At 61.7% G+C, this 20,692-nt stretch overlaps 2 protein-coding genes across 5 annotated transcripts; one reads left to right on the top strand and one right to left on the bottom strand.

The window, feature by feature from the left end:
- Window positions 1-1,456: 1,456 nt before the first annotated feature.
- On the top strand, window positions 1,457-9,605 carry LOC128800589 (acidic leucine-rich nuclear phosphoprotein 32 family member B). 3 transcript variants are annotated; one of them, XM_053965907.1, is made up of 7 exons: window positions 1,457-1,597; window positions 4,001-4,150; window positions 4,601-4,723; window positions 5,653-5,851; window positions 6,135-6,256; window positions 6,604-6,658; window positions 7,856-9,605. In XM_053965907.1, exons 1-7 carry the CDS (start codon window positions 1,544-1,546, stop codon window positions 7,942-7,944), a joined length of 792 nt encoding a protein of 263 aa, XP_053821882.1. In that variant the 5' UTR covers window positions 1,457-1,543; the 3' UTR covers window positions 7,945-9,605. The 3 variants fall into 3 exon arrangements, with proteins under 3 accessions (XP_053821882.1, XP_053821880.1, XP_053821881.1); XM_053965905.1 differs by having other exon boundaries at window positions 1,458-1,597; window positions 6,138-6,256; XM_053965906.1 differs by lacking the exon at window positions 6,135-6,256 and having other exon boundaries at window positions 1,458-1,597; window positions 7,856-7,996.
- A 1,406-nt stretch (window positions 9,606-11,011) lies between these two features.
- On the bottom strand, window positions 11,012-18,984 carry LOC128800587 (zinc finger protein 414-like). 2 transcript variants are annotated; one of them, XM_053965900.1, is made up of 9 exons: window positions 18,901-18,984; window positions 14,679-14,803; window positions 14,254-14,355; window positions 14,068-14,175; window positions 13,805-13,910; window positions 13,140-13,663; window positions 12,740-12,790; window positions 12,054-12,209; window positions 11,012-11,405 (listed from the first exon to the last, which is right to left on the bottom strand). In XM_053965900.1, exons 2-9 carry the CDS (start codon window positions 14,746-14,748, stop codon window positions 11,329-11,331), a joined length of 1,194 nt encoding a protein of 397 aa, XP_053821875.1. In that variant the 5' UTR covers window positions 14,749-14,803; window positions 18,901-18,984; the 3' UTR covers window positions 11,012-11,328. The 2 variants fall into 2 exon arrangements, with proteins under 2 accessions (XP_053821875.1, XP_053821877.1); XM_053965902.1 differs by lacking the exon at window positions 12,740-12,790.
- Between the last annotated feature and the right edge of the window lie 1,708 nt (window positions 18,985-20,692).

Genomic DNA, 20,692 nt, shown 5'->3' with positions numbered 1-20,692 from the left:
ATGTGGCTCTGGAGACTGGAGCACAACGTCTGGGGATGGGAACACGGTGCTTGAGGATGGGAACATGGCTCTGGAGATGGAACCGTGGCTCTGGAGATGGAACTGTGGTATCTGGAGATGGAATCGTGGTATCTGGAGATGGAACAATGGGGTCTGGTGGTGGAACCAGGGCTCTGGAGATGGAACAATGGGGTTTGGAGATGGAACCATGGTATCTGGCAATGGGAATGTGGCTCTGGAGAAGGAATCCTGGTTCTTGAGGATGGGAACATGGCTCTGGAGAAGGAACCAGGGCTCTGGAGATGGAACCATGGTATTTGGAGATGGGAATGTAGCTCTGCAGAAAGAACAATGGTGGTTGAGGATGCTGGAAACTGGAACACAGTGCTTGAGGTCAGGAATGTGGCTCTGGAAATGGGACCATGGCTCTGGAGATGGAACTGTGGTACCTGGGCATGGGAAAGGGGCTCTGGAGAAGGAATCCTGGTTCTTGAGGATGGGAACATGGTGCTGGAGACTGGAACACAGTGTCTGGGGATGGAAACACAGTGCTTGAGGACAGGAATGTGGCACTGGAGATGGAAACACGGTGCCTGGGGATGGGAACATGGTGCTTGAGGACGACAACATGGCTCTGAAGATGGGAACAAGCTGTTGGAGAAGGAACTGTGGTACCTGGGCATGGGGATGTGGCTCTGGAGGAGGAACCGTGGTGGTTGAAGATGGGAACACAGCACTGGAGACTGCAACACATTGCCTGGGGTTGGAAATGTGGCTCTGAAGATTGGAACACAGTGCTGGAGACTGGAGCACAATGCCTGGGGTTGGAAATGTGGCTCTGAAGATTGGAACACAGTGCTGGAGACTGGAGCACAATGCCTGGTGGTGGTAACACGGTGCTTGAGGATGGGAATGTGGCTCTGGAGATGGGACTGTGGCTCTGGAGATGGAAAAGTGGCTCTGGAGAAGGAATCAGGGTTCTTGAGGATGGGAACACAGCACTGGAGACTGGAACACAATGTTTGGCAGTGGTAACACGGTGCTTGAGGATGGGAACGTGGCTCTGAAGATGGGACTGTGGCTCTGGAGAAGGAATTCTGGTTCTTGAGGATGGGAACATGATGCTGGAGACCGGAACACATTGCCTGGGGATGGGAATGTAGCTCTGGAGGCTGCAACACGCTGCTGAAGACTGGACCACAGCATGTGAGGACCGCGATGTGCCACTGCAGACGGCAACACGGCGCCCGGGGCCAGAGCCGTGCCTGCGGAGCGCGGGGCGCGGCCGTGGGACTCGAACCCGGGTCCTTGGGGGTGGTGCGGTGCGGGGGCGCTGCCGGCAGGGGGCGCTGCGGCGCGCGGGCGGCCGGGGCGGGGGGGGGCGCGGCGCGCGCGCCTTTGTTGCCGTTGGCGCCTCTTCCTGCGCCGGGCGGCGGCGGCGGCGGCGCGCGCGGGCGGGGGCGGGAGCGCGAGCGGCACCGGGAGCGGCACCGGGAGCGCGGCGCGGCTCGGGCTCGGCGGAGCGGAGCGGAGCGGCGGGAGCATGGAGATGGAGAAGCGCTTGACGCTGGAGCTGCGCAACAAGAAGCCGAGCGAGGTGCGGCGGGGAGCGGGGCGGCACGTGCTGCGGGCGGGGAGGAGGAGGAGGAGGAGGAGAAGGAGGAGGAGGGGGGTGGCGGCGGCGGCGGCGGGTGGGAGAGCGGCCCGCGGGGGTCCCGCACGGCGGGGACCGGGCGGGTTTGGCGGCGTGGGGATGGCGCGGTTGCGGCGGGAGCGCTCCCGCCCGGCCCGCGGCCCCGGCATGGCGGCGCGCACGTGCGCGGCGGGGCCCGCCCGCACCGGGGCCGCGCTGGAGGCGGCGGCGGGGCCCGGCCCGGCCCGCGGAGGGGCGCGGGGGGCAGCGGGGCCGCCAGCGGGCAGGGCCGGGCCGGGCCGGGCCGGGCCCCGCCGCGCCGGAGCCAGCGGGCCCGGGCCGGGGCGGCCCCGCGCGGCCATGGCGGCTCGGCCATGTTAGCGGGGCCCGGCCGGGCCCGGAGCGGCTCCCGCGGGCTCCTCCGCCCGGGGAAGGGCTCCGGGGCTGCGGGGATGAACCTTGAGGTGCCGCTGGGGCCGCCCGTTCCCCTCCGCTGGCGGCTGCGGGGCCGGGCCCAGCGCTCCTCGCCCTCTCCGGGGCCGCCTCATCCCCGGCTCTTCTCCAGCCGTGCCTTCCTGGATCTCCCGTTTCCCCCGGGTCTCCCCGCTGCCTTTTCCCTGGGTCTCCCTTTTCCCTGGATCTCTCCTTCCCCCCCCATCTCCCCGCTCGTTTTCCCTGGGTCTCCCTTTCCCCGGATCTCCCCATCCCGGGGCCGCCCCGCTGGGCCGTGCCCGGTCCCTCCCTGGCCCCGGGGACACTCGGTGTCGTGGCAGCTGCGGGCCGTGGCACCCGAGCACGGGGGGAACGGGCGGTGAGCGGCGCTTTGGGTGGAGATTAAAGCGGCTTCGTGCACGGCCAGGGGATTTGCAGGAGCAGAGCTGCTGGGCAGGAGGAGCTGCGAGCGCCTGGTGCCCGTGGAGTGACGCCAGGAATTGCAGAGCCAGCGGGGTCAGGGCTGGGTGTCCCTGCGTGTCCCGGGACCTGCTGCGTGTCCTGGGCCCGGCCTGGGGTAAAGCTGGGCTTGGCTGGGTTAGGCACACGTCACCCAGAGCAGCTGGGGCTGCCCCTGGATCCCTGGCAGTGCCCAAGGCCAGGCTGGACAGGGCTGGGAGCAGCCTGGGACAGTGGGAGGTGTCCCTGCCATGGCAGGGGTGGCACTGGATGGGATTTAAGGTCCCTTCCAACCCAAACCATTCCAGGATTCCATGGTAATGTGGTGGGGTTCAGGCTCACCTCTGTGCCCACTCCTCACAGCAGCAGCACCCAGTTCTGCCCTTTGCCACCTTTACATCCACCACGGTGACAGTCCCAGTTTGGTTGGAGCACGTCAGTTTTCTGTCATGTTGGGAGCAAAACAAACTCTGCTCCAAAACCTCTGAGAGCCTTCACTCAAACCCCCAAGCACCGATGCCACTCGAGGAGTTTGAAGCCATAATTCATTCTGAGCTTGTGCTCTGAAGGTGGCAGAGATGGCCCAGCAGCCCCCAGCCTCTCCCTCTGGGAAGGCAGAGAGGTTTTAAAATGACTCCCTAAGAGTTGGCTGATGTGAGCAGGAGAGGTAAAATGGGAGCGCTGCGAAGGAGGAATTTGGAGAGCGCCACGAGCCTTCTGGCCAAGGCTCATTTTTGCATCTTGCTGTCAAGAATGTGTGGGGTAAAAGCAGATTTTGGGAGTGGTTTGTGAGAGCTGGGGCTGTGTCTGGGGGACAGGGCTGTTTCCCTCCAGGTGTCTGGGGACAGCAGTTCTGTGCTGGTGCTTGGTGGTCCTGGTGGCAGGGGGGGGTTGATTCCTCCGTGTGCTGAACTCTGGAGGTTCCTGGGTCTGGAATCCGTGCTGGGCACAATGTTTGGTGCCATCAGTGCTCTTGTGTCACCAGCCTGAGGTTGAGCTCATGTGCTGAGCCCTGCCCAGGCCCCTGTGTCACCTCACTGGACACAGTCACAGGGAGGTCAGTCCTCTGGGGACAGGTTTTCTGTCACCCCAGTGGTGTGAGGGACAAAGTGGGAGGGGACAAACCCAGCTGACCTCGTTTGGCCCCTCTTTAGCAGAGCCTGAAGCTGACTCTGAAAGCTTTATTGATGTGCAGGGAGCTTTGGGATGTGACCTCATGGTTCCAAACTCCTGCATGCTGCTCCCTGGAGGATGGGGACCTTGGTGGGGACAGCAGGAGTGTGTTGGTGGCTTGTGCTTAAAGGGTGAAACTCCAACCACGGTGAGGGACTGTCACCAAAAGTTAGTTGGCTTTAAGGTCTTAAATTTGAGGAGGAGCTGGAGGCACAGCCGTGCTCTGGATGTGTTGGTGATGTCACCTCGAGGCCCAGGGGGACGGTGGCAGCTGTGGTGACAGCTGGGGGTGTCCCTGTGCAGGTGAAGGAGCTGGTCCTGGACAACTGCCGCTCAGAGGATGGCAAGGTGGTCGGCCTCTCCTCAGACTTTGAGAACCTGGAGTTCCTCAGCATGATCAACATCAACCTGCTGTCCGTGTCCAACCTCCCCAAACTCAACAAGCTCCGGAAGGTGAGTCAGGACTCTGCTCCCACCTCCAGCAGCCCTTGGCCTTGTGCTGCCCCTGGTGGCAGTTGGTTTTCCTGTATTTGCCAGAAAATACGTTGAATTTTGCTCCTTGCTTGCTATCTGAGCAAGTGAGAGGGGTCGGGTTTAATGTGCAACAAAAACCTTCTGAACTCTTCAGGTGCTTAGAGCCCTTCTTGTCTTGCTTTTCTGCTCTCATGCTGCTGTCAGAAGCTTCATGACACCATAAATATTTTGGATTTTAGAGCACTTACCAGCATGGGGGTGGCTGGCAGTGCTGTGTCCCTGCAGGAAGGGGGTTTTAAGGGCAAACTTGACCTGCTGCTGTGTGAGCTAAAATTTGGGTGTTCATTGTAGCCCAGTTCTTGGTGCAATTTCCTTCCCTGTATCACGAGCTGAAACACTTGGTAACCATGTGATATTCCCTCCCTTCAGCTGGAGCTGAGTGATAATAGGATTTCTGGTGGCCTTGAAGTTCTAGCAGAGAAAACTCCCAACCTGACACACTTGAACCTAAGTGGCAACAAGATCAAAGACATCAATACCCTGGAGCCCTTGGTGAGTGGAGGCTGTGCTGGAATCCAGGGATGACTTTTCCTTTGGGGATTGGGTCTGTGCAGCAGGAATCCAACGTCTTGGTAACTGTTCCAACAGCACTTCGTGGTTCTGATGGGAACAGATTTGATCCCAGTTTGAGGCTGGGCCAGTAGTTAATGGCTCCTCAGTCTGGAAAAGCAGCAGCCAGTTGCTAAAAGAAGCGTGAAATGGGGCTGGATGAGTAAAACTGTGGATGCTCAGTGCCCAGCTGAGAAGGGACCGGGAAAGGGTCGGAGGCAGTTGGAGGTAGGTGGCACCTGGGGTGTCATGGAATGAGGGAACTGCACAGCACTGAGGGCACCTGTCCCATCAGCCTGAAGGTTCTGCTGTCCCAGCACCGCAGGGCTCCCATTCCCATTCCCACAGTGGCCAGTGAGGCTGGAAAAGGCCTCTGAGGCTTTGGAATGCTGTGAGGGACACCTGGAAGGTCTGACACAGGGCAGTTGTCTCACTGGCTGTTTTGTCCATCCATTCCCTCCAGAAGGAATTTGGGATTGTTTTGCTCCTCCTTTCCTTGGCGTGGTGCCCGGTGTGATGGCCTGAGCTGGGCTGTGCCAAGGGCGCCCAGGCTGCAGCTCTCCCTGAGCTCTGCCTGATCTTTTGAGCAGGATGAGTCCAGCTCAGCTGCTCCTGAGCTTGCTGGGCCTGCTCAGAAGAAAGAAAGATTTGCAAATACACAGAGTTTGTTCCAGAAAGGGAAACCAGGACAGAGGAGCTGGACAGAAATTTCTTGTGCCCACAATGAGAGGAGCAGTGACTCCTCTCTGTCTGAGGAGCACGTGGGGCAGAACCACTGTGTGCTGGACCTGGGCAGTGCCACAGCCACCCTGCCTTGACTTCCTGGTCTTCAGACAGTGCTGGAGATAATCTTAACAAATTGATTTTTGCAGAAAAAGTTGCCGAACCTCCGCAGTCTGGACCTGTTCAACTGTGAGGTGACGATGCTCATCAACTACCGGGAGAGCGTGTTCGCCCTCCTGCCCCAGCTCACCTACCTGGATGGCTTTGATGCTGATGAGCAGGAAGCCCCAGACTCAGACCCTGAAGCAGATGGGGATGCACTGGAAGATGAGTATGAGAATGGGGAAGGTGAGGATTTTTTCTCCCCCTGGTTTTCCTGCTTGGTAACGACCCCTTTTTCACTTCAGGGTGGGCTCCAGCAACGGGGTTGGCACTGGAGGAGGGGCTGTGTGAGTCCCTCACCCCTTGGGCATAGGGCTGGGAGGGAGTGGGACTTGCTGGGAGGTGACAGGGCCTGGTGCTGTCCCTCCTCATCCTCTGTGACCCCTGCCTGCTGCTCACACAGCGCTGAGGGGTGAGGGGTGCCTGGGTTTGGGGAATGGGGCACTTCCCTCCCTCCCCTTTTTGGTAGAAGGTGAGGAAGAGGAGGATGATGAGGAAGAAGATGATTTGGATGAAGAAGTCATTGATGACGAGGAAGATGAAGACGATGATCTGGAAGGCGAAGAGGAGGAGGATGGTGTAGATGATGAGGTGAGGCTGTCACCAGGTCACATGTTTGTCCCTTGTCTGGCGGCCCAGGTGTCACAGGAGCCTCTCTGGGGGCAGATCTGAGGAGTTTCTGGCTTTTCCCTGCACTCTGGACTGCTGAGAGTCACAAACTCCAGAGAGTTTTGCAGTTCAGCCTTGGCCTGGCACTTCCATGGCTCTGAGTGATGGATCCATGCAGCCCCACCCGTGGGATGTGAGGAGCTCTTGGAGATCCAGCAGCTTCTCCTGCCAGCCTGAGGCTTTAGTGGGGTGGCAGAGGGGAAGGAGGACTGGGATTACTGCTCATGGAATTCTGGTTCTTGCAACAAAGCCTCTTGTTTTCACTCCAGGAGGAGGACGAGGAGGAGGATGGTGAGGAGGATGAAGAAGATGAAGCTGAGGAGGGTGAGTTGAGTCCTAACAATCCAATTTCTTGCAGAGCTCCCTCAACAGTCAAATATTTGGTGGTTTGGGAGCTTCCTCAGCCTCAGTGCAGGGCTGTTGCTGCTGCAGCTTTTCTGCCCAAGCTGGTTCTGAGCAGTGTCATCATCAAGGGTCACACAGGGAGGGAAAGGGGTTTCAGGACCTCCAAATTCCAACTGTTCTGGGAAATGTGAGAGGTCAGTTGCTTAGAAAAGCAGTTCTGGGAACTGATGGGTCATGCCAGGAGCAGGGCTTCTGTCCCAGGAGGGTGTGAGGGGATCTCTTGGGGGCACGTTCCCCTCTCATCAGCTTAGAGCTGAGCTTGGGGCCAGACTCCTCTGGCTGTAACAAACACCCAGATGAAAGTTGACAGAATATTGTGGCTGGTGTGAATTCAAGTGATCTTGGATGAATCATGGAATTGTTAAGGTTGGGAAATCCCTCTGAGTCCAACACCACCATGTTCAGCTCTGACCCCTGTCCCCAAGTGCCACATTTTTTTGAACAGTTCCAGGGATGGCGATTCCAGCACTGCCCTGGGCAGCTGTGCCAATCCCTGACCACCTTCTCCTTGAAGGAATTTTCCCCAGTATCCCATTTAAACTTCACCTGGTGCAACTTGAGGCCATTTCCTCTTACCCTGTCACTTGTTAGCTGGGACAATTCTGACCCCCCGGCTGTCCCCTCCTGTCAGGAGCTGTGCAGAGCCACAAGGTCCCCCTGAGCCTCCTTTTTTCCAGGCTGAACCCCTTTCCCAGCTCCCTCAGCCCTTCCTGCTGCTCCAGACCCTTCCCCAGCTCCGTTCCCTTCCCTGAACACACTCCAGCCCCCCAGTGTCCTTGTCCTGAGGGCCCCAAAACTGCCCCAGGATTTGAGGTCTCAGCAGTGCCAGCACAGGGGACCATGAGCTTGGTCAGGAGTGCCTGATTTCTGCAGGTGCTGTGTCTTTGAGGGTGCTCAACAAAACAAAAAACGCCTTTTCAGCTGTTCTACAGGATGCTTGGAAGGCAGAGAAAGTTGTTGGTGTCTGATGCCAGCCCAGGCTTTTCCAGGAGGAGCAGGGCAGGCTGGATCTGCTCCCAGATGGTGCCAGTCTGTCCCGTGCTTGCTCCCAGCTGCAGAGCTCAGCTGCTGTTCCCTGGGCTGGGCTGGAAGAGTGAATCCCCCCTCTCTTTGCAGACCATCCGTGTGGGCAGAAGAGAAAACGAAGTCTAGAGGATGAAGGAGAGGAAGATGCAGAGGACGAAGAGGATGATGAGGATGACTGATCCCAGCGAGCCAATCAGTTTTAAAGACTCTGACTGTGCTTGTTGTAACCTCCCCGTTGTGTCTGTGTGAGACTGTAAATCCCTGTCTCCCACTCCTCCTCCTCCCCCTTTGTATGGCTGCAGCATCCACAATATATTTTTTTAAGATTTAGAATACTGTAGGCATTCAGGGGAATCTTCCATACAAGGCTCACTTTTTTCTCACAAATATCTCATGACCAAAGGCTTTTCTCCGTTCGGTGGTTTGTGCAGCAGCTTAAAAAAAAAAAAAGGCAAAAAAAAAAAAAGGCAAAAAAAATCCAAAAAAAAAAGAGAAAAAAAAAAATCTCCTCCTTAGGGTATCTGTGTGTCCGAAATCAGCTGTGCCACACTGGACCCAGAGCTCCAGCTCTCACCCTGCCAGCACAGAAGGCCTTTGCCACCCTCGTGCCCTCAGCCCAGGGCTCTGAAGACGCTTCTGGAGCCACCTCGGGTGCAAAATCTGGTTCATCTCCGTGGACTCGCAGCGATCCCCGAGGGTGTCTCAGATCTGAAATCATGGTGATGTGATCTCTGGACATGCTTGAAGATGCTTTAGTGCTGGGGATGGGGGTGCCTGGGCTTTTGTGGGGAGGGAGGGAGGGAGGGAGGGAGGGGCTGCTTGCATGACCTGGTACCTCTGCCAATGCACCTTGCAGTAACCCTGCACTTGCTTTCCTATTTGATTTTATAAACTGGAACATTTTTCCCACTGGCCACTTAAGAACCATCCCTTGGGCTGTCCCGAGTGAGGGGGGATTTTTGTGGCCTGCAGCAGCTTTGGGAAGGGATAGGGAAGGCAGGTGAGGGGATACTGCTCCTCCAGCCGCCTCATTTCACACTGTACAGCCTGTGCAGCCACCATCACTGTGATGCTCCTGCAGACCGTGTTAGCCTGGAAATTCTCAGGGTCCTTCTGCCAGCCAGTGCCACCTCTGCACGGGCCCCTGGTGCCAGCCTGGCTTGGGCATCCTCCTCTTCCTCCTCCTGTGTTCCCAGCAGGGAGCAGAGCTCCAGCTCCCTGCTGTGGGGGTGCCACCCCGAGGTGGCTGGAGGAAGGATTTGGGGAAGCCAGCCAGGTTCATGCAGCATTCCCAACCCCATTCCCACCTTCCCTGTCATCCCGGAGGTGTCCGGCCAGCGCATCCCTTGGGAGAGCGGCCTGGGGAGGGGGGGATGCTCGGGCTGGGGACAGCCCGGGGGTGCAGACAAGCACTGGCACTTTGTGGCATTCCCGGGAGCTCCGTGTGCCCCCGGGGCCGAGGCTCCAGCCCTCCCCTCCCCTCCCGGGGGGTGTGGGGTGTGTTCAGCAGCACATCCCCGTTCCTGTCTCGCTTTGCTGGCGTCTCTTGCGTTGTACAGTCGCTGTGACCATTCGGAGAAGAACTAATCCTGTAAAATGCAAACTGAGTAACTTATAAATGTTTAAGGAATTTAAAAAAAAAAAAAAAGTCAGAGCAGCAGTTACTTCTAATTTTTTTCCCTGCATTTTTAGCAGATTGTATGGATTTTATATTAGCCTAGTAACTGTCAGGTTTTGATCGGTCAGACTAGTCCCAGAAATAAGGATCTCCAGCCCTTTTGTATCTTTTGTTACAAAATTTGGATAAAACTTTTAATAAAGACTTCAGTTTTTAAAAATCCATTGCTATGGAGCTTGTCTTGGCTGCCTCTGCCTTGGGACCAGCCAGGAATGCTCGGAGTGGGGGCTTTGGGCAGGTTTGGGTTTCTGCTGGGAGCAGGGGCTGTCCCCTGTCCCCGGGAGGGCTGGCTTTGGCTCAGCCTGGGCTGGCAGGGACAGAGTGGGGGCTCTGCTGTGGGGTGGGGTCCCAGCACCTTGGGCTCTGCAGCACCCCCAGGGGCCAGTGCTGCCCTTGGTGGGGGCCAGAGCCGGACTCAGGGTCAGGGACAGCTTGGGAAGGGTCTCCCTCCTGCCTTTTGGGGTCACACCTGCCCTGGAGGAGGCAGGGGAGTGTTCAGTGGGCTGGGGGCCAGGGCAGTCACCTGTGCCAGCTGGGCTTGGGGGCTGAGCTGTGCCCCCTGCCCCACTTTGGGACCCCTTTGAGGTGCTCTGTGACCCAGTGCTGGCTCTGTGATGAGCTCTGATGTCACTCTGCCAGGTCTCAGCAGCTCAGGGACACTTCGGGGTGTCCATCCCCCTGCTCAGGGCCCGAGGGGACCGGGCTGGACTGGGGAGGGCACGGTCCCAGCTCAGGGGGGCTGCAGGAGAGAGCCCCGGGGGCATCCTGGGGTGCTGCTCAGCCTGTGGGGGGTGGCAGGAGGAGGAAGGAAGAAGGGATGGCAGCAGGAGGAAGGGTGGCAGAAGGAGGAAGGGATAGCAGCAGGAGGAAGGGGAAAGGGGTGCCCACCCCCGCCCAGGTGGCCATTGGGCCTTTCTGAGCCCTCTCGCGGTGTTTGTGGCCCCTCCCGGCGCTGGCAGCAGCAGAGCAGGGGGTGCCGGCTCTTCCATCGCTCCCATCCCTCGCTCCCAGCCAGGGCTGCTGTGGGCACCAGCAGGTCCCAGCACGCCTCCCCTCGAACCAGTTTGCAGCAAACTTTTCACCCCGCTGGGCTGGGACCGGCAGAGCAGGACTGGGGGAGCCCCAGGGTGCTCCCACGGGGGGTGCAGCCCCCCCAGGCTGGGCACCTGGGCCCTTGCCCCTCCCAATGGCTCTTCTGTGCCATTCCGTGCCCTCCTCCCGCGGCAGGGCTGGGACAGGCACGGAGGCTGCCCGGGGCTCGGGGTCCCACCCTGCTCTGGTTGCTGGCGTGCAGCTGGCAGCGGCTCCAGCCCTGCACGCCCTGGGATGTGCTGGCAGGGGGCAGGGGCAGCACGGAGCCTCCCTTCCCCTTCCTCAGACCTTCCCCTTTCCCAAACCCTTCCCTTTCTCCTTCCCCAGGCCAGCCCGTGGCAGGGCCGGCCCAGGAGCACAGGGTCACACCCCCCTGTGTCCCCAGGTCCCCCTCCTTTGGTTTTGGGGGGCTCCTCAGTGGCAGCCCCGCTCCCCCTGCCCCCACGGGGACTGACAGAGCCTCTCCCGGCTGCCACTCCTGTACAATTCCCATTTATTTTTCTGAGATCTCATTCCAGAGAAGTCCACTAACTCCTGAGAACCTACCGGGCTCCCTGCAGAGCCCCCGAGGCTGAAGCAACAAAACCTTTAGGGGAGGGAGACACAGGGGCTCCGGCTGCTGGAGAGTCCCCGAAAATGAAAAGGAAGGGAAGAAATTCCAGGGGGAACATCGGCCCTGCTGGCTGCTCCTGTCCCCAGGGAGGGCTGCCTGTCCCAGCACAGGGCAGGGGCTGTGCTGTGCCCCCTGCCTGGCTCGGGGCAGGGCAGGAGAGTCCCTTGGGAGCCGAGGGCATCAAAGCTGGGAGTACAGGGAGTTCTCCATCTCCGGTGGCAGCTTGGTGTGGAACGGGGCGAGGCCCACCCCAAAATCTGGAGGGAGAGGGAAGAGAACTGTCAGCACCTCGTGGGGGGGGTGGGTGGCACATGGACCCCCAGGGGCATCACAGGGGCTGGGGGGGGGGCACATGGAGAGCACACAGACCCCCAGGGGCATTGCAGGGGCTGGGGGTACAGAGAGGGCAAGCACATGGACCCCTCCCGGGCACAGCAGGGATTGGGGGCATGGAGAGGGCACTGTGAGGGCACACACAGCCCCCAGGGACATTGAGGGGCTGGGGGCACTGGGGGGGCACACAGCCCCCAGGGACATTGAGGGGCTAAGGACACGGGGGGGGGCACACAGCCCCCAGGGACATTGAGGGGCTAAGGACACGGGGGGGCCACACAGACCCCAGGGACATTGAGGGGCTAAGGACACGGGGGGGCACACAGACCCCAGGGACATTGAGGGGCTGGGGGCACTGGGGGGGCACACAGACACCCCACAGACCATTGCAGGGGCCGGGGGCACAGAGGGGGCACACAGACCCCTCCGGGGCACTGCTGCAGGCCGGGGAAGCAGGGACTGGAACCCGGCCAGGCTGTGCCAGGACAGAGGGAGCAGGATGTGCCTTATCCCCGCGGGGCAGCGAGCCCATCCCTGTGAGCATCCCGGCAGCCCGGGGGTCCCTCCCGTACCCATCTCGGCCTCCAGGCGCCCGGGCGGGGGGTTCTTGCGGTGGTCCTCGATGTGCAGGGTCATCTCCTCGCGGGAGGCGGTGGAGAAGGGGCACTGCGTGCAGCTGTAGCGGCCCCGCGTGTGCTCCCAGACGATGCGGCTGTTGGAGGAGTGCCCTGCAAGGACGGGCGGGCAGGGAAGCACAGGGATCGCCCCGGGATCGCCCGGAGCCGGGTGGTGCCGCGGGGCTATGGGGGCTGGAGCCCCCCCGCTCTGATCCCCACTCGCTCAGGGGTTCCCTTCCCAAGGGAAGAACCCCGAATGTGGGAGCAGGGGGCCAGGCTGTGCCCCCGGCCCGGCAGCAAAGGGCACGGCGGCTTCTGGGCTCGGACTGGGGGGCACTGGGGGCACTGGAGCCCAGGCAGCTCCTGCTGCTGCTCCTCCTCCTGCTGCTTCTGCCCTCGGGGCCAGGCTGGGGGGTTTTGGGGGGGGTGCAGCCGGTAACCCCCCTGCCTCGGAGCCCAGCTGGGCCGCATCCCCTCTCCGCGTGGCTCCCAAAAAGGAGGGAGCCCGCCCCCCCCCTCTGCTCTCCGGGGAGCACCGCAGTGCCCCTGGGGCATCTCCCATCCCCTGTGGCCCCCCCCCGCCGCCCCCCAAACCCCCCAGTGACAGAAAGCAGCCCCCCCCCAGCAGGTGCCAAACTAACCTGGAGTCACTCCTGAGCCAAAGCATGGGAGGAGTGGGCTGACACTCACACCTGCGGAGGGAATCGAGGGCCAAGACAAGCATTAGGTCTTCCCCTCCCTGGGGGGGGACACGTGGGAGGGCAGGCCTGGCCCGGCCCCCCCGCCTCGCACCCCCAGCACGCCGGGGAGCAGCAGGGCCGGGAGAATTTGGAGGCGTTTTTTTGGCGGTCGCCGGTGCTTTGCCCAATCGAACATCACCCAGGGGGCGGCACGGGGCTTTTTGGGGGGTGGGTGGCCGGGCCGGAGGGGGAGGAGGGGGCCGGATCCTCGGCTGGGCGGCGGCGGGTCCTCCTCGGGAGCTGCTGCTGGTCAAGGCGGGAGCAGAAGAAAGGTTTGTCCCGAACGGCTCCGCGCTCTCACCTTGGCTTTTCTTCCAGACGGCGTTGGAGACGCTGGGGGGGCCGTGGCCCGGCAGGAAGGGCCGCAGGCGGTGCTGAGCCGGGGGCTGCGCCAGCCCGTAGGGCGAGGGGGGCACGTAGGACAGGAACGGCCCCGGCACCGAGGACGGGGGTGGCCCCGAGAAGCGAGTCAAGGACGAGGGCCCGAACAGGCCGGGCTCCAGCAGCGGGAAGGGGTGAGGGGCCGGCGACACCAGCGGCAGCGGCTCCAGCGAGCCGGGCAGCGCCGAGGGCAGCGCCGCCGGGGCAGAGTCCGCGCCCGCCGCCGGCGATTCCTTCTCCAGGGGCCGCGGAGCGCTCGGCAGCTTGGGCAGCCCCTCGGCCGGCTTGGCCGGGGGCTCCTTCTCCGGGGCGGAGGTAGCGGGAGGCAGGACGGGCCTGTCGGGCCTGGGGGGCGGCGCGGGGCCGCTGGCGCTGTCGGAGCAGACGTGCAGGTGCTTGAAGAGGGAGCGGTGCGTGCGGAAGCGCAGCAGGCAGTTCTCACACCTGAGCGGCCGGGAAAGAGCCGTGAGCGGGGAGGCGGCGATGCTGCCCCGGGCACCGCCCCCGGCCCAAGCTGCCGTGGGGGCTCAGGGGTGCCGGGTGCCCCCGGAGAGGAGGATGGGGACGGGGAGCAGCGGGACTCACTTGAAGTAGCGGTTGGGTTTGTAGTGCACCTTCATGTGGGCCATGAGGTCCTGCATGCTGGGGAAGGTCTCGGTGCAGCCCAGGGTGGGGCAGTGGAAGGTTTTGCCTGGGCAGAGGAATTCGGAGCGAGAGATTCAGCACCAGCCCAGCCGGGGACAGCCCCGCTGCTGGGGCTGCAGCACCTCCCACGCTGCCCCCGCTCCCATCTCCCCCCACCGGCGCTGCCTCCGCTCCGAGCCCCGCTCTGCGTGTCCTGGCCTTACCCTCGAGGGACTGCGTGGGTCTGTAGTGCACCTTCAGGTGGTCCATCAGCTCCTGCATGCTGGGGAAGGCCAGCTTGCAGCCGTAGCTCGAGCACTGGTAGTGTTTCCCTGCAAAGACACAGATCCGTCGGCCTCGTCCCTGCCCCGGCTGTCGCTGTCCCCTCCCCGGGGCGGGGCTGGGCTCACCTGGGACAGGTCTGCGCTTCAGCGGCCGCAGCTCCGGGGCCGGGGTCCCTCCGCTCCCCGCCACCGGCATCGGGGCACCGGGCAGGGCTGGGTCACTGCAGCCTGCGGGGAGAGGTTGTGAGGCTCGGCCCTGCCAAACCAGCCCTCTGCCCTCGCCGTCCCTTCAGAACAGGGAAACGGGGCCGGGGGTCTGCCTGGAGGAGGCTGGAGCCCCCCGGGGTGTGAGAGCTGGGAGGGGCTGTGCTCTAGGGTGAGGTGTGAAGGTGAAGCCCGATGGTGGCTGGAACACGCTGGGTGATGCCACCTGCGCACCCAGGCACGCCCTGGCACACCTGGGCACATCCCCATGGGGGCGGGGGGGGTTCGGCCAGAGGGACCTCCAGCCACAGGACCAAAGGCTTTCCCCTGCTCCTCAGGGCACTCACCTGCCCCCTCCGCGCCGAATTTGCCCCGCAGGGAGAAGGTGGCCACAGGCTCGTCCTTCTCTGTCTTCATGGCCTGGCCGGAGCTGGGCACGGGCAGAGGGACACGGCGGCGCCTCCCGGCGGTGCTGCACCGGGAGCAGGGAGGGGGTCAGATCCCAGCCCGGGGCCACAGTGACTCCTCCCTCCTCCTCCTCCTCTTCCTCTCCTCCTCCTCTTCCTCTCCTCCTCCTCGGTGCCCTGTGGTCGTGGGACCGACTCTCCCACCCGGTGCTGAGCCCGCAGGAGATCCCAGAGCTGTCACTGTCCCCTTCTGCCTCTCCCACCCCAGGGTGGTCCCCAAAGCCCCCAAACATCCCCCCAGGCATCACCAGGATCCTGCTCGTGTCCAGCCCACAGCAACTGTAGGCAAAATTTCCCCCAAACTGGGGAAATTCCTCCAAGGATCCTCCTAGGGGATCCCCTCCAAGGCACAGCCAAACCAGGGGTTGCTGCAGCTGCTCCAGCCTCCTGCTCCCAGGGCTGGGGGGGCTCACTGGGTGCTCCCCTCAAAATTCCAAAGGGTTTTCCAGCCAGGAGGAGCAGCAGGTCCCACTGAGTGACTGGGAGTTGATGATGGGCACTTGGGGACTGTTCTTGCCCAAAAATACATTGGCTTGGCACGAGGCTCCCACATGGATAATTCCCACATGAATTCCCAGTGAAAATAATCTGGAAAACCTCCTCAGTTTGGGAGATTTCTCTGTAGTGTCTTAATGTTGGAGTGATAGAGAAAATGGTGCTAATAATGGCAACGATAATGCTACTAAATAATAAGCAGTGATGGAAATAAGGACAAAATGATAAAATAAAAAGGATAAAAGGGTAAAAATATTTATAATAATGCTGATGATAATGCTGATATTGATAATAATGACAATGATAACAACAATAATATCAGTGCTTGGGCTGTGAAGTGGGCACTGGGTGATGCTTCCCCAAGAACTCAGTAACTCCTTGGGAAATCTCCCTGGAGATCAGCTCTGCTGGCTGGGGCACCCCATCCTTCCCATTAACATCTGCTCCAGAGGCATTTCCCCAGCTTTTAGCTCTGGGGGTCTCGCCCAGCAGGGCTCAGCCTGGCCAAGCCGGGCTCAGCAGCTGTTCCTGCAGCACCCAGCACACTGGGATCACAGCCCAGCAGGAAATAAATCAGGGAGGGGGGGAAAATCCATGTGGGATTATTCCTGTGGCTGCCCCTGGGCTCCTGGCTTTGTCTGGGGGTTGTGGGGCCTTTTTTTTGTTGTTGTTTTCTCAGCTCAGCGGCCTCGGGATGGAATCAGCCAACCATGGAGGGGGGTTGGCCATGGAACAGGGAATCTGGGGCAGGGCTGGGGCTGGTCATGGCCCAGGAGGGGAAATTCAGCCCTGGATGGAGGGGATGCCCCATCTCCATCCTCCATCCTGCAGGACACGGGGTAAACACGGAAAGTTCCCGGCAGCTTTGATGGAGCTTTGTTTATCAGGTAGAAATGAGGGGTTTGGTGGGAAAAAGGGTCTTGGGAATCTTCTTTTTGGGGGAGACAATGCTGAAAAGGTCGAGGCAGGGCTGTGCCTGCCTGCCCAGCCCCTGGGCAGCGTCCCTGTGGCACTGCCACTTCTTGGTGCCCAACCCTGACGTGTCAGAGCTGGAAGCACTGGTGCTGGAGAGTGCAGGGAGACAAAATTCCTGCTGCCCTGCTGGAAATGTCCCTCTGGATCACAGCTGGGTGGCCCAGCCTGGGCTCAGCACCCCTGGCAGAGCCCTGGGACCGACGGGCTCCAGACGAGCCCAAAGGGAGCAGGGCCACAGCACTGAGAGCTCAGGGGCAGCACAGGGGAGTCTCCCCAAGAAATCAGGACATTTTTCCCCACCAGCACTGCAGCAGGGGACAGGAGCTCCTGGAGCCCCAGGGTCAGAGCCAGCAGTGCCTTGGGATGTTGGAACCTCTGGGATCACAGATGCCACTCTCCTTTTCCCTGTTGCAGCATCCCAGTGATGCCTTGTAGGCTGATATTTTTCCTCTGGAAAAGCTGGGAAAGCTCTTGGGCAGATCCTGTGAGGGCAGGCAGGATGGGCACTTGGCCCCTGGCCCCAGCGTTCCCCACGGGTGACCTGGCAGAGGACACGGTGGCAGTGCTGTGGCATCGCCCTGTGCCCAGCCCAGGTTTTTGGAGAGCAGGTGGCACCTGGATCATCTTGCTGTCATTTGTCACCTCCCATGGGATGGTGGCCAACACTGCCCCTCCTCCAGGACTGTCTGTTCTGCAGCCCTGAGTGTGACACCCCGGCTGCTGAGCTGCCACTGTCCCCATCCCCAGTGACCTCCCGTGGTCACCAGAGATGTGACTGCCCCAGAGATGTCACCCCCCTGGTGACACGATTCCCCCAGAGACAGGACCCCCCTAGAAATATGACTCCCTCCAAGATGTGACCACCAGTGCAAACCTGCCCTGGAACCCAAATCCTGTCACTGTCATTATCCCCAGGGTTTTCCTGCCACCCCAAAAAGCTGCTGGCACAAAACTCTCTCCTCCCAACCCCTGTGGGGTGAACAGGAACCCCAAAAACCCTTCCAGGGGCTGCCAGCCATGAGGGTGGGCAGGATGTTTGCAGCTGCCCATCACCCCGAGCAGGCTGTGCTGCTGATTCAGTGAATAATTAACACAATAATTAGCACAATAATCAGCTCATCCCCCTCAAACCATCCGGGGGGCTTTATCCATACCCCGAGACTTTGCTCAACCCACCCCGCGAGGATAAATGGGACAAATAATGGGATTGGAGCATCTCTGAGGCCCGAGGATGAGGAGGCTGCCCCCAGCCGCGGCTCCTCGGCGCAGGAGATGAGACAAAGGCTGCGAACAAGGCGCTCATGTGATCGCGCCGGGGGAGGAAGCGCCGGCGGTGCCAGCGGCTCAGCTCCTGCCAGTGCCACCAGCCCCAGCTCAAACACACCCCGTGGGTTCTCCTGGAGCCTTCAGATATCGCGGGGAGCTCACAGAGCTGGGGGAGCTGGGGGGAGGATGCTCCAAGTGCCCAATGCGAGGTGGGTGCCCCAGTCCGGGCATGGGCTGGGGCAAAGCTGCTGCCTGGGGTGGCACCCCTCCCTGGGGGGGTTCCCTGCTTTCCAACTCAGAATCTGCCTGGGGAGCCTGAGGAGCCCACCCCAAACCCAGGGTGGGCATCCAGAGGGGCGAGTGCTGAGCCTCGTGCCCGGCCTTGGTGTCACATCCCCGGGCCAGCTCAGCCCAGGCCCCTCTTCCCTCTGAGGGGACGAAGCCTGGGGGTCCCCACTGTCCCTCAGATTGCTCCAAGCCCTGCTGCCATTTCCCCACACTCCCAGACCACCCAGGTGCCCACCTTTACCTGCCTGCCCGTGGATGTGCCACATCAGCTGGGAAAAAGCCCCACTTTCCCTTCAGGAGCCACCTGGGGATGCTGGAGCTCCCTCCCTGAGCCTGGACAAAGCTGAGCCCAGCACCAGGCAAGCTCGCCCCATGGCCAAGGCCAGGAGCCCCCGGCTCTGACAGGCCCAGAGCAGCTCCCAGAGGTGTGGGAGGGTGGAGGGAGCACGGGCAGGTCCCGGCAGGGGCACCCCGGGCCCTGAGGGGGTCCTGCTGTTCCCACAGGCCACGCACCTGTCAGGACCGAGGGTAGTGGCTCCCGTGGCTCCCTGTGCCTGTCAGCCCCACAGGTGGTAACCCCAGGGTAGCCCCCATGGCTACTGGTTTCTGGGGCCGGTAGCCCCCCACGGGCCATACACCCATGGCTACAAGTCCAGGGGGGAGTGACCCCCACGGCCACCCACCCCATGGGAGTGACCCCGTGACCCGGAGCCCCCGCGGGCAGCAGCCCCAGGGCTGGGCAGGTCCCGGCTCCCTGCAGAGCCCCGGTACCGCTCCGGTACCGCTGCTGTCCCCGGGGCAGCTCCAGCCCCGGTGCCGGTCCATCCCCCGCTACCGGTGCTGGTTCATCCCTGGTACCGATCCAGCCCCGGTGCCAGTACACTCCTGGCCCGCTACATCCCCAGGTGCCGGTGCTCCCTTCCCGGTGCCAGCACCCCGCCGGTGCCGGGGTAACCCCGATATCGGTACACCCCCGGTGCCGGTCCGTCCCCCGATCCCGGTCCTGCCCCGGTGCCCGCCCGTCCCTCCCGGTCCCTCCCGGTCCCTCCCGGTCCCTCCCGGTCCCTCCCGGCCGTACCGGGGCTGCGGCGGGGCCGGCGCCGCCCGGGTCGCGCATCAGCGGCGGGGCGGCCGCGGGGCCATTTTCTGTGCGGAGCTGTCGCGAGAGCGGGGGGAGGAGGAGGAGGAGGATGACGGGGGGGAGGAAGGAACGTGCGGAAGGGCGGGCGGGGGCCTCGGGGGGGGGACCCGGCCCCGCCCCGTTCGCCCCCCTCCCCCGGCTGCTTTTCCCGGGAGATTCTCCGCACCCGCATCCCAGCGTCTGCGGGCAGCTCGAGCATCCCGGGGGTTTTGGAGCATCCCGGGGGTTTGGAGCATCCCGGGGGTTTTGGAGCATCCCGGGGGTTTGGAGAATTCCAGGGGTTTTGGAGCATCCCGGGGTTTTGGAGCATCCTGGGGGTTTTGGAGCATCCCGGGGGTTTGGAGAATTCCAGGGGTTTTGGAGCATCCCGGGGTTTTGGAGCATCCTGGGGGTTTTGGAGCATCCCGGGGGTTTTGGAGCATCCCGGGGTTTTGGGGCATCCCAGGGGTTTTGGGGCATCCTAGGGGCTTTGGAGGATCTTGGGGGTTTTGGAGCATCCCGGGGGTTTTACAGGATCCTGGAGAGGGAAAGGCATCAGCAGTTCCTGAAGCTTTTGGAGTATCCCAGGGTTTTGGAGTATCCCAGGGTTTTGGGGCATCTCGGGGGTTTTGGAGCATCCTGGGGGCTTTGGAGCATTCCGGGGCTTTTGAAGGATCCCTTTGAGGGAATGACATCAGCAGTTCCTGAAGCTTTTGGAGGATCCCAGGGTTTTGGAGTATCCCAGGGTTTTGGGGCATCTCGGGGGTTTTGGAGCATCCTGGGGGCTTTGGAGCATTCCGGGGCTTTTGAAGGATCCCTTTGAGGGAATGACATCAGCAGTTCCTGAAGCTTTTGGAGGATCCCAGGGTTTTGGAGCATCCTGAGGTCTGGGGTCATGTCAGGGGCTCAGAGCATCCCAGGGCCTTGAGCCTCCCGAAGGCCTTGGAGCATCCCAGGGCTTTTGGAACATCCTGGGACTTTGGAGCATCCAGGGAGTCTGCTGAGTACCCCAGGGGCTTTGGAACATTCCAGGGCCAGAGCTCATGGAGCATCCTGAGGCCTTCAGAGCTTTTGGGGGGCTTTGGAGCATCTTGGGCTCCTCAGAGCATCCCGGGGCTTTGCAGTGTCCAGGGGGCTCCAGAGCATCCGGGGGTGCTCAGAGCCTGAGCCCTGGAAGTGCTGGACCCCTTGGAGCATCCCAGGCCCTCTGAGCACCCCGAGCTCCTGGGAGCACCCCGGATTTCTGGGAGCACCCCGGATTTCTGGGAGCACCCCGGATTTTTGGGAACACCCCAAGCTCCTGAGAGCACCCTGGAACATCCCAGATTTTTGGATCATCCCAGGGCCCTCTGAGCACCCTGAGCTCCTGGGAGCACCCCGGATTTCTGGGAACACCTCAAGCTACTGGGAGCACCCCAGACTCCTGAGAGCATCCTGGGCTCCTGGGAACACCCCAGATCCCTGGATTTTTGGGAGCATGCTGGATTTTTGCGAGCACCCTGGGCTCCTGGGAACACCCCGGATTTTTGGGAGCACCTGAGCTCCTGGAAACACCCAAAGCTCCTGGGGACACCCCAGGCTCCTGGGAACACCCTGGATTTTTGGGAGCACCCCGGACTCCTGGCAACACCCCAGACTCCTGAGAGCACCCTGAGCTCCTGGGAACACCCAAAGCTTCTGAGAACACCCTGGATTTTTGGGAGCACCCTGGATTTTTGGGAGCATCCCAGATTTTTGGGAGCACCCCGGG

Source organism: Vidua chalybeata, chromosome 27 (assembly GCF_026979565.1).
Source record: "Vidua chalybeata isolate OUT-0048 chromosome 27, bVidCha1 merged haplotype, whole genome shotgun sequence".
NCBI lineage: Eukaryota > Metazoa > Chordata > Aves > Passeriformes > Viduidae > Vidua > Vidua chalybeata.
Note: the sequence above shows the minus strand (reverse complement) of the source record. Positions and strands in the feature narration are given on the sequence as shown.